Raw genomic sequence first — 15,879 nt, 5'->3', positions numbered from 1 at the left:
TATCCTTGTAGTTATGGAGGGCATTAACTCAGACAAAGTTCATGAAGCAAGCTACCAGGAAAGACGCAGGACCTGTTTTTGACCAAGGTTGGAAAATTAAAGTAGATTTGATGGGCAGGGGAATGGTGGAATTGGCTCCAGGCCTGGGATGCCTTTAGCTAAGGTTGTGCTTTACACAAGTAAAGCAATAAAGAATCTAGGGTCGAATATAAGATGTTTAACGGTGTTAAAAAAAAACTGATCAACTAAAAAAAGTAAGGAAAAATTAACCAAAAAGCTAAACTAAGATAAAAATTGATTGAATTGATTTTTAAAATCATAAATTCATACAGGTATCAAAACTTAAACTGATAAATTAAAAGCTATAAAAATCTGAGGGGGAATAAATAGAAAAATTTTAAGTTAACGTAACTCTCATATAACCTTCTTAGCCCTCACAAAAAGTCACCGCCTTGACCATGAGAAATTGAAAATATTTATCTCAATTAATTCTCAATTTTCCTTTCCCTTTCAAGTTTCAATGCTTTACATCTATTTTTATCTCAAAAGTCTTATATTATCTAGATTGTAGCTGAATGCAAAACCACATCTCCATCTCCCTGGCTTCTTTTCTCTTTTTACTTCTGCGTATGCCGTCACGATCCTCCTCTCTTCTTGCAAGTTGCAACAAAAGAAGAAGGCTCCTTCATTAGAGAAAAGACAACAAAGTAAATTTTATCCCTATGGCTTATTTATCAAATATCATGCTAAGTTTAATTCTGCTTTTTATATTTTGCTTATTTGCTCTTGAATAATTTTTCAACACTCTTATGTTGTTCTTCCTTCTGGTCATTAGAACTGGTTTTGGTTTGCTTGAGTTTGCATTTAAACTGGTTGTACAATTTCTATGATGATTGGCATATTTTGCTTTGTTTGAGTTTGGATTTTTTGATTATGTTAATTTGTTTCAATGGAAGATTGGGTGTTTGCTGGATTGTATAATTGATTTGATGTTTGATTAATAGTAACCTTTTTGTTTTTTGTTTCAATTATTGTGTTTTGTTAAGTGAGGGAAAGAGTTTATAACATGTTATTGTGGATGACAATTGTGTTTTGTTTTGTTGATGGAGGAGCATTTTTATGCTGGTTAGTGTTACTGAAACTAGTTTTGAGATTGATGCTCTTGGATTGTGAGGTAAATGCTGGTGAATCAGTTGTTGTGACATCTGCTCGCCTAATATTTCATGGGTAGATTTTCATTTCGATAATATTAGTTTCCAAGACAATTAGCAAAATGTACCATAGGCTTGTTTCTTGCTTTTGCGTTAATTGGCAAAATAGTGGGCATGAAGCTTAGTGATTAGGGTTGTCGGATGTTATTTTGCTTACAGTTGAATTGCTAACTATCAACTTTTCATCAACAAGTTAATCAGCATCTACACAGCTGAAAATAATTGCTTGATTTATGTTGTTGTTTTTGTAATTTTAGATGGATAATCGGGAAGATCCTACACCAAATGAGTCAAATTCTTCAAGTTCAAAACCCAATCCTTTGTCTATTCCAGTTCCAGTTACTACCTCTAATATAAATAGCAACATTGAAGGTAATCCACCTTCTAAATGTAATAATAGAAAAACATCCCAAATTTAGGATCACTTTAAAAAACTAGATGGTAATCCTAAAGCTCCCAAGGTTGCATGTATGTATTGTAAAAAAGGCTTACCTACATGTGGAGTCATCTAGGTGTATGCAAAAAATTTTCTTTTGTCATACTATAGAATAGAGGGGGTGATAATGGAGAAGAAAATCTAGTGACTATTAAGGCAATGAGTTATAATTATGAAGAATATAGGAAAGCCTTTAGAAAAATGATTATACTTGATGAGCTACCTTTTAACTTTATAAAAAACTAAGGATTTAAATCATTTTGTAAAGTAATGCAACCTAGATTTAATGTTCCTTCTTATTTGACGATTTGGAGAGATTGTTTGAAAATTTATATAGTCGAGAAGGACAAATTAAAAAAAGCTCTCAAGGATCATCGTTTATGTTTAACAACTGATACTTTGACACAATCCAAAATATTAATTATATGTGTTTGACTGCCCATTGGATTGATGAAGGTTGGGACTTGAATAAAAGAATTTTAAACTTTTGTCAAGTTTCTAATCATAAAGGTGAAACAATTGGCCGAACGATTGAGATTTGTTTGTTAGAATGGAGAATTGATAACAATTTAACAGTTACAGTAGACAATGCAAGTTCAAATAATTTGACAATAAATATATGAAAAGAGTAACAAGTGGTTGGAAAATTAATAAATTGTCAAATGACTTCTTACATGTTAGATGTTGTGCACATATTGTTAATCTTATTGTATGTGTAACAATATAAAGGTTTTGATGTACCAATATAAGTATGATTAATGATTGATGATTTTGAAGTTTTGCTCTTAAAATATCTTGTATATAATATATGTTCAGATTCTCTATTTAATTGTGCAACAAGCTATATATATATACTAGCTTTGATACCGCGCGATGCCGCAAAAATATTAAAAAAAATAAAAATTTAAAAATCTTGGGTTTTTCTGCAAAGTTATACCCAAGAATCTTGGGTTTGGCTGCAACGCCTAACCTAAGAGTAATATTTATAATATTAATAATAAAATTAAACTTGTATGATCCAAGTTTAAGTGAGCCTGACTGTAACAACCGGACCCAAGAATATTGGATGTGAGTCTAGCTATAAGTTCGTGTCTAAAACTAATGAAGAAAGAAAAAGAAATTGAATTAATTGAGTTAACCCTTTAAACCATGTTATCTCGTAAAACCTGAGATTTGTGTCATGAAAGTTTGATAACTAAATAGAAAAAAAAATGACGGGTTTACCTAGAATTAACCAGATTAACCATCAAACCAAGTTAACTCGTCAAGCCCAGGATACGTATCATGAAAGTCTAATAATTAAATAAAAAGAAAATTAACTTTAACAAACTAAACTAAATGAAAAAAATAACTCGTCAAATCAGGTTAACCCATCAAACCCGAGATTCGTATCATGAAAATATGATAACTAAATAAAAAAAAGTTAACATTAACAAACTAAATCAAACAAAAAAAATTTATTAAAAAAATTAAAAAGAAAAAACAAAAGAAAAAAACAATCATATAATATAATACAATATAATAATAATTATAATGAAAAAACGTGGGGAAAGCTAAAGCTAAAGCTAAATTTTCAACCAACTCAATATTAAAAAAATAAATTTAACAAAGATAATTTAAAAAATAAACATGTGGGGGAAACACTGCAGCCAAACAAAAATCATGTAAGGGAAACATTGTAGTAATCCATAGTGTTTTTTTTTTCTTTTTTAAAAAAGCTACAAAGCTAAGTTCTCAACCAGCTTAATATATTAAAATCAAGATCCGTGTAATGAAAGTATGATAACTAAATTAAAATTTTTTTTTCACATTAACAAACTAAATTAAACAAAAATATTCATTGCAAAAAAAAAAAAAAAACCAATGGGCAAAATGAAAAAAAAAGAAGTCAAGTGTTTCACTGTGTGCACAGTGATACTTTTGTATAAAAACAAAAAAAAAAAGCGGGAAGGTTTTAGTATATTACTATATATATATATATATATATATATAACAAAAACTAGTCGTTTTATAGCCGTTATTGTTCCTTTGACAAATGAAACGATCGATTAATTTATATTGGTCAGGACATTTAGTCAACCGGTTTTTGTAAATTCCCAGGTATTCATCCCTAATGAACAAATGGTCAACCAGTTCACTTGGTATAGCTAAACGGTCGACCAATTCAACTTAAAACTCATATTTGACAGTTTTAAACCTGGTAAAACTTGAACTGACTAAATGCATATAAATCTTATAATGCATGCAATGTGAAGTGTGCAGATTTATTTTAATTTGTGCTGTCAAGTAAGATACAAAAATTTATACAATTTGCACTAAAATTAATCTTTAAGAACTAAATCTTCATTTGCTTTGCTTCTTAGACTTGTTTGACTGATTTGTTCATTCAATTCTTTATGCTTATTGATGTGTTTTACATAAAAAACTTATTTAAAATTATTCTCAGCGAAGCATATTATTAGTCCAATTTCATTTAATTGTTATCATCAAAATATATAAATATTAATATGTGATCCAAAGGTCAACATGATATTATAATGAGCCATAAATAGGTATAATAAATAATTGAGTTGGAAATATATTGTAATGTGTTATAAATGGACAAAAGAAATAACTGAGGTTGAAAGATATTGTAATGTGCCATAAATGGACAAAAGTGATATTAATTTGAAAAAAACATTGAAAAGTACCATAAATGAGTCTAAGAAATATCCAAGATAAAAAAAATATTGAAGGAGCCAGGTGAGTGTAAAGTACATGAGAATGAAAGAAATACATATAAGTTAGAAATGGACTAGAAGCATATTGAGTTTGAAAATTTATATAGATGAGCTATAACAAACATAATAGACATTGGAATTGATATTATCGAGCCAATAATGATATAATCGAAGATGAAATGAACTATTGAAATTAGTTGGTTGAAAAGGAACAAATACTTGGAAAAACTAAAAAAGATTAAAATTAAAATTTAGAGACAAAATGTGGCATGAATAAAGGGTGTTGTAAATAATAGTATGAACTAAATACACTCTTAAGATGAAATATAGTATAAATAAAATATGATGTGAAAAGGGAACATGATATGAAAACGTTACAATGAATTCAATGAACATTAAAAAAAGTAAAAAATTGTATTGAGATGAGTTATGAAATAGTTGGTAAATTCATGAGTAGCTATATATGTTATGACGATTAAGTAACATGTTTAATTGAAAAAAGAAAAAAGAAAAAAGAAAAAAGAAAAAAGAGTTCATTTGTTATTAACAAGGAAGTATTAAACTGAAAAGGACCTAAATTGATGTGCTTATGAAAAGGTCAATATTGGTTTTGTTTATATACTCATAAAAATGAAATAACCATGATAATGTAAATATTTATGATAATTTTTGTGTGTGTGTGTGTATCCTCGATTTTTCTTGTACATGAAAAATTATAAGGATGGAAATCACATTAAAATTTTTGGGGCGTTATATTTTTTTAAAATTGATTTTTTTTCCAGTTTGATCCTTCAATATTGGGTTGGTTGGAGATTGAAATTCATGATTTTTTTTTTCACTTTTTTATGGAATTATATTGATTTCATATCATGGGTCGGGTTTGTTATGTTAACTCAGATATTTTTTTTATTTTATTTTTTAAAATTATTTTCTTTCAGTTTCACACGTCAACCTAGGATTATTTGAGGTTTTAGCTTCGTAGTTTTATTCAATTATTTTTTCTACGGGACTATCCTGGTCTCATGACCAAGTCGCAAATTTGATAGGCTGACTTGGGTCCCTTTTTTGTCCTTTTTTTAACTTGATTTTTTTAAATTTTTTCTTCAATATTTGATTTATTAGGAATTGAGCTTCAATTTGTTTATTATTATTATTATTATTATTATTATTATTATTATTATTTTTATGGGGTTATCATGTTATTATTTAATTTTTGTTTTATTATCAACTAAGATCATATATACCTTTTAAGAAATTTAGGAGGATAACTTTTTATAATATTGGCAAATATTTATTTTTTAAGTTGATCATTGTCAAATTTTTTTAGTTTGGTTTATTTACTTTCGCACCTATTTGTTTTTGTAATATTATTAACTTAACTGAATTTATTGAATCAAGTCAAGTCAATGACTCAAGTTTAGGATTTTTCCTGTTTTTTTTAAAATGATAACATCACCTGAGCTTTTGATTTTTTACATTGGAAAAAAGTTGGTTCAGCCCACGCATACCACCAATCTAGTTAGTATTCACTTCAACCCCATTTTTCCAACTGAAAAATAAATAATAATAATTCCCAATCTAAAGCCCACAACACCCCTAAATCTAGAAGCACTTAAGGTATCTGATATTCCAAGTTGCAGAGACTATTGGTAAATATTCCTAACATGTTGCAATTAGTTGTTAATTAGGAAGAGAAGAATGGAGTTTTCCAAAACAAGCAATAAAAACTCCAGTCTCATTAACTATATTTCAACTTCATTGTTTTCTTACTCTTCTTCAAAATCACATTGCTTTGTTAAGAGAGTTCTTAACATTCCATCAGGTTTTAGGCACCATGATCTTACCACAACATCACCTCCATGCAACCAGGGGGTGAATTAAATCTCACCTCCATCACCTACTCAATAGGGCACAAGTTTATCCTTGACCAGTCACTAAAAAAGTAACATGCATGGATAACACCATTGATGACCTTAGGAGTATGATCCTTTTGTTTTTAATGTTTAAATCATCTATTTAGAACATAAAATTTTATATATCGTGTTGTTGATATAATTATTCACTAAGGATTTTGCTGGAGGTATTTGGATTTTATGGCGTGATGGATTGGTACACTTTCTAGTTTACAATATTTGTAGATGTTAGCCCCAGATTATTCCCTATACTATAATACAAGCTTATAAAATTCAATACATGTTAAATTTTATAGGAACGAAAAAATTAGATGTCTTGCTAGATACTAAAAAATCCAAGGCATGGGGATAAGTACAAGGACATGTTCTTTCAATAAAAAATGCCTCTTTCCTGGGGGACTCAAATAATTAATAAAAAGTAATAATTAATCTTTTAAAATAAATCTATTGTTAATTTTATCTTTTGATTATCGTATTTAACAATGTATCAAAGTTATAGTAAAATTCAATTTTTATATAGACTTAATATTTCTTTCTACATGTATGTGTGTGTGTGTATATGTGTGTCTATATATAAACAAACAAACTAGATATTTATTAATGAAGAATCCTCACATATGTGAAAAATATATTTTTTCTCCCAGCCTAAGGCCTATAAATATGGGGTAAGGATGAAAGAAGTATGACCCTAGATATAAAGTTAGGATGAAAGGAGTACAAACTCGAACCCATCTAATTTCCATCCATAGAATTTAATGCATTTCGATATGGAAATTGAGCTTACCACACCTATGTTCTAGGATAAATAGTGATATCAAGTATAAATTTAAGGTAGTTACACGGAGAAAATTAAGACAAATATGTGCTTGATTGAAAAGGAAGAGATAAAAATATAAAAATAAATTTATTTTAAAGATAATTTGAAGTAAATTTATATATTTCTCAAAATAGAAGGTATATAAAGGACATGTTTTTAAATATAATATTTTTTATTTTTTATTCCTAAAATATTATTGTCAAAAAATTTCAATTCTAAAATTTTTCAACTAAGACATGTAAGTATAAAAATTGCTAGGAAAAATTAGCCTGAGCATTTTATAGTTTTCTCTATTATATACTTTATCTCCGCAATCTCAAATATTATAGAAAATATCCTGAACTTTATATGTTCATAACATTTTACATGACAAAAAAAAAAGTCTATAAAAAAGATCTAAGTATTTACAAGTTTGCTATTATTTTTCATGTATTGATTAAAAAACCCTGGTGTATAAAAATAACAAAAATTTTACATGTTATATGGACCAGGTAATTGAACTGGTAAAGTGCTTTATTTTAGACTAGAAAACTTAAATTGAATGATTGAATCTTACTTAACAAAAGTTTCTTTAGAAAATTTCTTAACTATTGTAGTATCAATACTATGTTGCAAGCTTAGTCCAATAGAATATAAATGCAATTTAGCTGGCCAAACATTAGCACTATGAGGTTTCCATTCCAAGAGTCTAAAATGAAACTCTAAAGGCAAATCATATATGAAAACCTTAAGAATAAGTTTAGTAAGTATGCTTATTTTACAACACTATCTCACCCTTATTCAGCCACTAAAGTAGCTAATGTCTATATGGATCAAATTTATAAACTTCTTGGTCTACCAACCAGCATAGTCAGTCATAGAGGGTCAATGTTTTTTAGCCAATTTTGAAAGAGTTTCTTCACCTATCAAGGTGTAAAATTGCATTTTTCAACACCTTATCATCCATAAATAGATGAACAAATCAAAGCAGTCAATAAGCGTTATGAGCAGTACTTAAGATGCATAATTGGTGAGTCTCTTAATTAATGGACAAAATGGTTACCCTTAGTCGAACGGTGGTACAACACCAACAATCACTCATTAACTAAGTCTACACTGTATGAAATATTATAAGGTTATACACCACCAATTCATACAACATACTTCCCTAAAGACTCCAATAATGAAGACATTGATGCAATATTGACAAAGAAGGAAAAGATGCTCTAGATCACTAAAAATAGTCTTAAATTAGCATAATATAGAATGACATAACTATCAAACAGGAAAAGGAGTGATAGAGAGTTTGTTATGGGTGATTGAGTTTATCTTAAACTAGAACCTTATAGGTAAACTTCAGTTGCTAATAGGACATTCAATAAACTATCAGCTAAGTTTTATGGTCTATATAGAAGCAATGAATGCATAGGTGCAATGGCGTACAAATTAGAACTATCAACTTCATCAACAATTCATCTAGTGTTTCATATTTCACAATTGAAGAAGTGCAAGGGTTAGAAGGGCGTGTGAAGAATTACTTGACTTTCAAGTTGAGCCTGCACTTCAACCTCAATTGATCTTAAATAAATGTAAAGTGAAACACAAGAATCATGATGCCACTCAAGTTTTGATCCTATGGAAGACCTTTCCACCTTAAGAGGCTATTGAGTTTCTTGATAAGTTTCTTTTGCTCTTTCCTCACTTTACCTTTAAGGACAAGGGTGTGTTGAAGGGGGAAGGATTGTCATATAATTTGCTGCACCAAGAGAATAAGCAGGCATTGAAATGAAGAAGTGCAAATGGGAGACAAATCAATTGAATTAGTGACTATAATATTTAAATCTTATTAAACGCATCATATAGATGTTAGAGGTTATTATGTTAGGTGACATGAAACTTACCATTTCAATTACTACCTACGCACTGTTTTATTATTATTGATTACCTATTTAGTTAGTTAAGGTTTTTGTCACATGTTGGATATAGATGAACATTAGAGAAATTATTCTACCAGCGATTCTAGCATTTCTTTTGTCTGAAAATCATTTCATTTGTAACAAAATTCAAGAGGATAATGATTTAAGGAAAAAAAAAATGATGAATTAAATAATTTTTATTCCTTTCTCTCCTCCTATTTCTTCTTCTTCTTCTTGCATCCCCTTATTTTATATTTTCATTCTTCATCTACAATTAATTAATCATAGTGGTTAAAGGCTAGTTATTAAATCTAAATCAGTGTAGCATTGTAAAGGTCTTGTTAGATTATATTAAAGTTGGAACTTATTCCATCATACTTGTTGCAAATAGCTTTAACTCCTCTCTTTTCTCTTAGTTTGGTCATTCCTTATTTTTTTTTTTTTTCTTCATCAATTGGGTTCTGAAAAAGTAGCAAACAAGGAAAAAAAAATCTCTTCATGTTCATTATATATGCTTAGGAGCTCTCTTTTCTCCCTCTTGTTTCTGGTTTATTTATAAAAAATAATAATAATAAAGAGGAGTGGAGAAAGAAAGAAATTTATGATCAATTTTTTTCACACAAACAAATCTCTTATATCCATCTAGGGTTTGATGCAAACTTTGAAATAATAAGAGAAGAATAGATATTTTTTAAAAAGAAACAATGCCCTACTTGAAACTAGAAAGAAAGAAAATTAAGAAACAACACAAACTAAATACTAAAGGGATATAACCTAATAATAACACAAGCTATGATACTAACTGATACGGAAAACCTTCCCAAGATACACAAAAATTATATTTGAATGGTTTACAACTTGACCCAACAAGAACTTGCCTTAGAGAACCAAAGTCATACGCAATAATCACCCCCACCCTATACCTATAAAAAGATGCAAACAAGTAGTGTAAAATCACAACGAATTGACCAATCATTTGAAGAGCTTGCAAGTTCAATCAAGAGCATAGTATAAGAAACACTCAACTACATAAAAGATATCAAGAATATTGATTTTCTTATTAAAAATATTCTAGTCTACCCTTAAAAAGTCTCTACAAAAGAGTATTTATAGTAGAATGAATCCTAAGTCTAATAAGATATCCCTAATGGATATGGATAAACCTAATAAATAATTATAATCCAACAAAACCAAATTTAAATAAAGGCCCTTGTATCTTTAAAAGGCCTAATAATAACTAAAACATAAATAAAACAATAGCCTAACTAATTTAAATAGGACTACAATCATTTTCATAATTTGCTGGTAGAATCAAAGCCCAACTTCAAATGCATTGGTTCTTCCTCATGTTAATGAATTATAATACATTCCATTTATCATTAAAAATTATATAGATGTCTACTTTCCAATGCAACTAGAATCATATTAAAATTATTTTTGTAACTCTAGTTGTGACCAAAACAATAGCGAAATGTCAAAATTGACAAATTTGAATCTTTTTATTTCAATTTTTTTTTTATAATGTTTGAATGCCCACAAACAAGCCCTTTTTGAACATGAACTAAATTAATTATGGCTTTTTCTTCACTATTTAATATCTTTTAGAAATCCACCTTGGCCCATATATCTTAAAGAATTCCATTGAAAGCCTCTTTGAATCTCTTAATCTTAAGTCTTATTTACTAGACCAACTAAATCTTCTAATGGATATCTTAGTGTCACTTGGATAACATCGAGAATACTATGTTACAGTCTTTAAAAAAAAAAAAAAAAAACACCACCCTTCATGTTTTCTTTCCATGGAAATGAACTACCATCTTTTAACCATAAATGAACCTTTGTTTTACATCTCATATCTTCATTATCTATTAACCAAACCATGAACTACTTAAATAAAACCAGAAATTGTAGATTCATCCAGTAAACTAAAACATGAAAACATCAACTTATAACCTCATGAAATAAGATACCGAGGGAAGTTATACTTGTTCTTCTTACACGCCACTACAAGTCCATTCCAAACCTAGCGCTACTTCTTTTTATTTTCCAACCAATGAACTTGGAGCCTGTGCCTATCACAAACAACTTAATAAAATCTCAATCCTTGATGTTCAAGAAGAAATTATGACCATTAATTACAGATAAAAAATAAAGTTTGTCATGTTCTGCAGTTGTTAAGGTGCTTACTCACACCATCTAGAAATTTTGGCAATTAGGTTGTGAGTTTGTTGTTATTTTTTCTTGAATCTTAGGGGGGGGGAAAAGGATCTAAGCAGTTAGAATTGTATATGAACATTATAAACATTGATTTAAGCACTTATGGTCTTGATTGATACAAAGATGAAGGTTTGGAATAGCTAGAAGAGTGCAGCTCATACATGTTCTTCATGAGTTGTGATTGAGATGGATATTTATGGTATTTTTTTTCATCTTTTAGAGATAAAATAATGATTCTGATGGTTGGATCATGTTGAGGGGAATCATTATTGCATTTTTTGGGGGGGAAATTAAGGTATTTTAGTGAGATAATAAGGGTCAAAATTAGATTGAAATAGAGTAACTCAGGTAACCTTTTTTGGTTTAAATGAAGAAAAAATGAATAGTAATTGAACAATATGTCATCTATGGTTTCTATTTTATAAATAAAAGACCTGTCATCTAAAGTACCTTCTTCAACTTAGTCCCTACTCTTTTAAGTGTTTCGATTAAGCCCTCAATTGAACCTATTTGTTTTTTAGAATTCCTTCAATTTCACCGCTAGAATGTTTCAATTGGATCCTCTACTTTTCACAACTTCTTCACAATGATCCTTGATTTTAGGATTCTCTAATTTGGTCATCAATTGGCCCTGTAAACTTCTAATTTCTTTCAATTAAGCCCCTGATTGTACCAATTAGGCTTTTTAAAGTTCAATTGGGTCCATGATCTTACAATTATCATAAATTGACCTAAATTAGGTCTTCAAACTTAATTTTTGTTCAATTAAGTCCTTAATTAAATGAATTAAACCCATTAAAAATTTAATGAAGCCCTTAAACTTAATTAATTCTTCTGATTTTGGTCAAATTGTCTTTCAGGTTTAAATTGCTTCAATTATATCCTTAATTAAGTCAAACAAACCCATTAGAAGTTTAATTAAACCCTTGAACTTAATTAATTCTTTTAATTTTAATCAAATCGACTTTCAAACTTAATTTTTTTTTAACTAAGTCCTTAATTTAGTCAATTAAGCCCATTAAAAGTTTAATTAAGCTCTTGAATCTAATCAATTCTTTTAATTTTGATCAAATTGACTTTCATACTTAATTTTACTTCAATTAACTTATTCTTTAGCCTATCTCATCAATAATATTTTAATATGACTTATTGCATCTGAAAAACTTATCTATTTGTGTTACAAAAATGTTTTTGAGTTTTAAATTTATGATTTTTTTTAATTTTTAAATAAAAAAAAAGCAAAATATAATAGAAACATAGACTACCAGGCCACAACAACTCCTAATAATTAACAAATGAAACTTGTCAATGCACACAAATGTGGTTCGAAACGTGTGTAAAATGAATCTTCCTGTCACGTGCATGAAATACGACTGGTTCCCTAAATGGTGTGCTTTGACATTTGACCTCTTTCAAGACTGCCTGCCAAAACATACTAATGGTCAACTTGTCGCGTCTGTGTACATGTCCTTCCTTTTAGCTGCAGCCATTCCGTACTGGCTCGCAGTTTCGCTCTTCACTGTATAAATTCCGGTCTCTCATAACTTGATTAAAGAAAGAAGAAAAGCAAACAAAGCTACTATAAAAAAAAAAATACCACACCTTTCCTAGCTACTGCTGGTTTGAAACAGCAAGATTTATATATTCACTAAACTGTCATGGCAGGTCTTGTTAGAGAGCAAGTGAAGGTGGTGATAATCAACACGGAGTACGTGCAGACAGATGCGAGTAGCTTCAAGTCAGTGGTGCAAAAGCTCACCGGCAAAGACTCTGCACCGTCAGGAAATAGGGATGAGCTAAAGATGGGTTCTTCGAGGAAGTTGGAATCAATGGATCAGGTCAGGGCAAAAAGGGTTCGATTGGACGTGGATGATAATGCGTCATATGCTAGTGGTGATCCAGTTTTGATGAGAGATTTCTCGTTTAAGGAGTTTGAAATATTGCTCAACGAGATGCCATCTGTGGATGAATTATACCAGTTATTTGCTGATATTTAGCTCATGCGCCTAAGTGCTCTTTCTTCATTCCTCATTTGTGTCGAATGTTGAGATATTACAGATTCTTCAACACTAGAATATATATATATATATATATATATATACACACACACACACACACCTATATATCCTTGTTCGTTTTATGATTAGGGAAAGCAAAGTTACAAATTAAAGATGAACAAAAGAAAAATACAATCTGCATTTCTTGCAGTTGAATCAAACTCAGTACGAGAATGCTAATGCAATCGTTTCTAGATTATATGGAAGATATATATTCTTCTTCTTCTTTCTTACTGTTATCATCCTCAAAGTTATGGCTGCTTGTTTGTGGCTGACAATGAATGAAAGAAATTGATATGTCCTTGAGGACTTTATGGTTTGAAACTAACCCCAGCTGTTTTGATCATTTATGGAGTAGTACCCATCACAGCCCCATGCACCAACAAATTAAGTTTCCTTTTGTTCAACCCACTGAATGAGGAAGAAATAATCAAAGATGATCATCACATCTGGCTTGTAAGTAGTTATGGTTGTTTTATAAAGTATTTTTATGCTGTAGATTAGCATATCAAAACATACAAAAAAATTTAATTTTTAATAAAACAATTTGAGTTTTTATGAAAACATGATTTACATGATTTATTTGTCTAAATGAATCTAAATATTTTGTAACTAATTAACATTAATACTAATAAAGTTTGGGAGGAAACATTGTTTATATAAACAATAAATCATTTTTTAAAAAAAATTATTTGTATTTGAAAACAACAAAGAAAAGTTGGAATCATGTAAAGAAAGGGAAAGAGAGATTTGTGATTTTTTTTTCTTTTTTTTATTGATCTTCTCTAGTTAATTTTTTTTCTTCTCTCATGGTATGAGAACCACTTCTTTTTCTTTTTCTTTTTCCTCTCTCTTTCTAGTCCTTGTTTCTGTGTCTTTATCTTGTCTTTTTTCTAGGTGTTCTCTAGGCCTTAATTTATAGTTTTGGAACCCTTTTAAAATAGAAAATAGAATCAACCAATTAGTATAAAATATTGAAATATCTCTTTTATTTTTTTTCCCTCTCTAACGAGAATCTAAAATCATGGAAATTTTATAGTCAATGATCAATTTTTTTCCATTTTTTAATTGTGTAGGATCTCTTCCTTTTAATTTTTTTTCTTTTTACCATAATTGGTGATTTTTTAAATATCTTCATTAAACTTTTCCATATAACCTAAGTCAATTAAAATATTTTCCATTTTTGTTTGAATTTCTAATTTTATTGAAGATGATACCTTTTTATTCTTTTCTTCTTTATTTGATCTTCTTATATTATTTAGTTTTTTTGTCATCTTGGTTCTCCTTTTTTTCTTTCTTATCATTTCACTCCCTACTCTTTTATTATTTTTATTTTTATTTTATAAAAACTCATCATACAAAATCAAATAAGCGAGAGTGTCAAAAGTCAATAAATAACATAAATTGACTAAATTGCATGAAGAATATATTTCTCTTTGAAGTTTTTATATTTTTAAAAATCTATTGGAAATAGAGGTAAAATAGGTTATGACAATTGTCTTCTCTTTACTATATTTATTGTATAAATACATTGAAAATTTTATTTTTCTCTTACTTTATATAATGGGTTTGTAAAGAAAAGAATAGAGTTAATGAGTTTTGCTTGAAATGAAAAGTATCAATGGATTAACGGGTTGAGCTTTAATTTTTTTTTTTAAAAAAAAACCTATTAGATTTTAGGCCTTTCTATAAAGAAAATTATCAGCGGATAGGTTTTGCTTGGTATGAAAATGTTATTTGATTGAAAAATAGTTTTCACCAAATTGATTGGCTTCATTTAAAGTAAAAATATTATTGGATTGAAAGAATTTTGCTATCAGATTGATGTGTTTTGCTTGAAATAAAAATATTGTTGGATTAAAAAAAGGTAGCCATCAAGTTGATAGGTTTTACTTGAAATAAGATTGTAATTGGATTAATGACTTTGCTATAGATGGGGTAAATATAGGGTTATGATTGAGGTCTACCATGCACAAGGATACACGGGTTTTGTTTTAGTGTTGTTCTTTGTTGTTGAGGAGAATTAGACGATGAAGTTTTATCCTATAACACATTTAATATAGGTCATTCCAAAGGTACCTATGGTGACGAAGGATTATCAAATTTATCATGACCAATAATATAGGTGTCCGATATCTTGATCCCTAATAATGAATATTGTTCCAAACAATTTCTATGCAAAACGAATATTATTCCTAATATGATTGAAGGTGAAAAGTCTAAACAAAAACCACTCTTGATAAGAGGAAAAAAAGAAAAAGTTGAAAAGATTACCCCATACAAGAAAGGTTAGGGAGGAGGTGAGTAATAGATTGTTTTCTCATTTATAAAATTTGTTGCTCTCAAATAATATGGTATTGAATATAAGAGATTTACCTAAGAGTAATAATTGACTTAGTATCCGATTCGAGGTAACTTCATACAAAGCTCTTGCAATATCTAATTTTGGTGTTTTACCAACAAGTGTTGCTCTTGATAAGTTATCCATAGAAGCTCTTGATACAATAAAGCAGGGCTTATTTCTAATCTTATGACTCAACTCGTTGATTTGGTTAGTAGACATGGATTGACTTGAGTTGTATTTTTTGTTTTTAATTGATTTTTTTATTTCAT

The 15,879-nt window shown here is 29.0% G+C and overlaps 1 protein-coding gene across 1 annotated transcript; it reads left to right on the top strand.

Moving 5' to 3' along the window:
* The first annotated feature begins 12,780 nt into the window (after positions 1 to 12,780).
* Positions 12,781 to 13,240, top strand: LOC118035051 (VQ motif-containing protein 1). The gene has a single exon (XM_035040535.2). It carries the CDS (start codon positions 12,868 to 12,870, stop codon positions 13,204 to 13,206), a length of 339 nt encoding a protein of 112 aa, XP_034896426.1. The 5' UTR covers positions 12,781 to 12,867; the 3' UTR covers positions 13,207 to 13,240.
* The last annotated feature ends 2,639 nt before the right edge of the window (positions 13,241 to 15,879 follow it).

The sequence above is a fragment of the Populus alba genome, chromosome 11 (assembly GCF_005239225.2).
Source record: "Populus alba chromosome 11, ASM523922v2, whole genome shotgun sequence".
Lineage (NCBI taxonomy): Eukaryota > Viridiplantae > Streptophyta > Magnoliopsida > Malpighiales > Salicaceae > Populus > Populus alba.
This window is presented reverse-complemented; position numbering and strand designations above follow the sequence as displayed.

Excerpts from the sequence above, each read along its gene's own strand:
- LOC118035051 (XM_035040535.2), top strand. The coding sequence starts at position 12,868 with ATGGCAGGTCTTGTTAGAGAGCAAGTGAAGGTGGTGATAATCAACACG.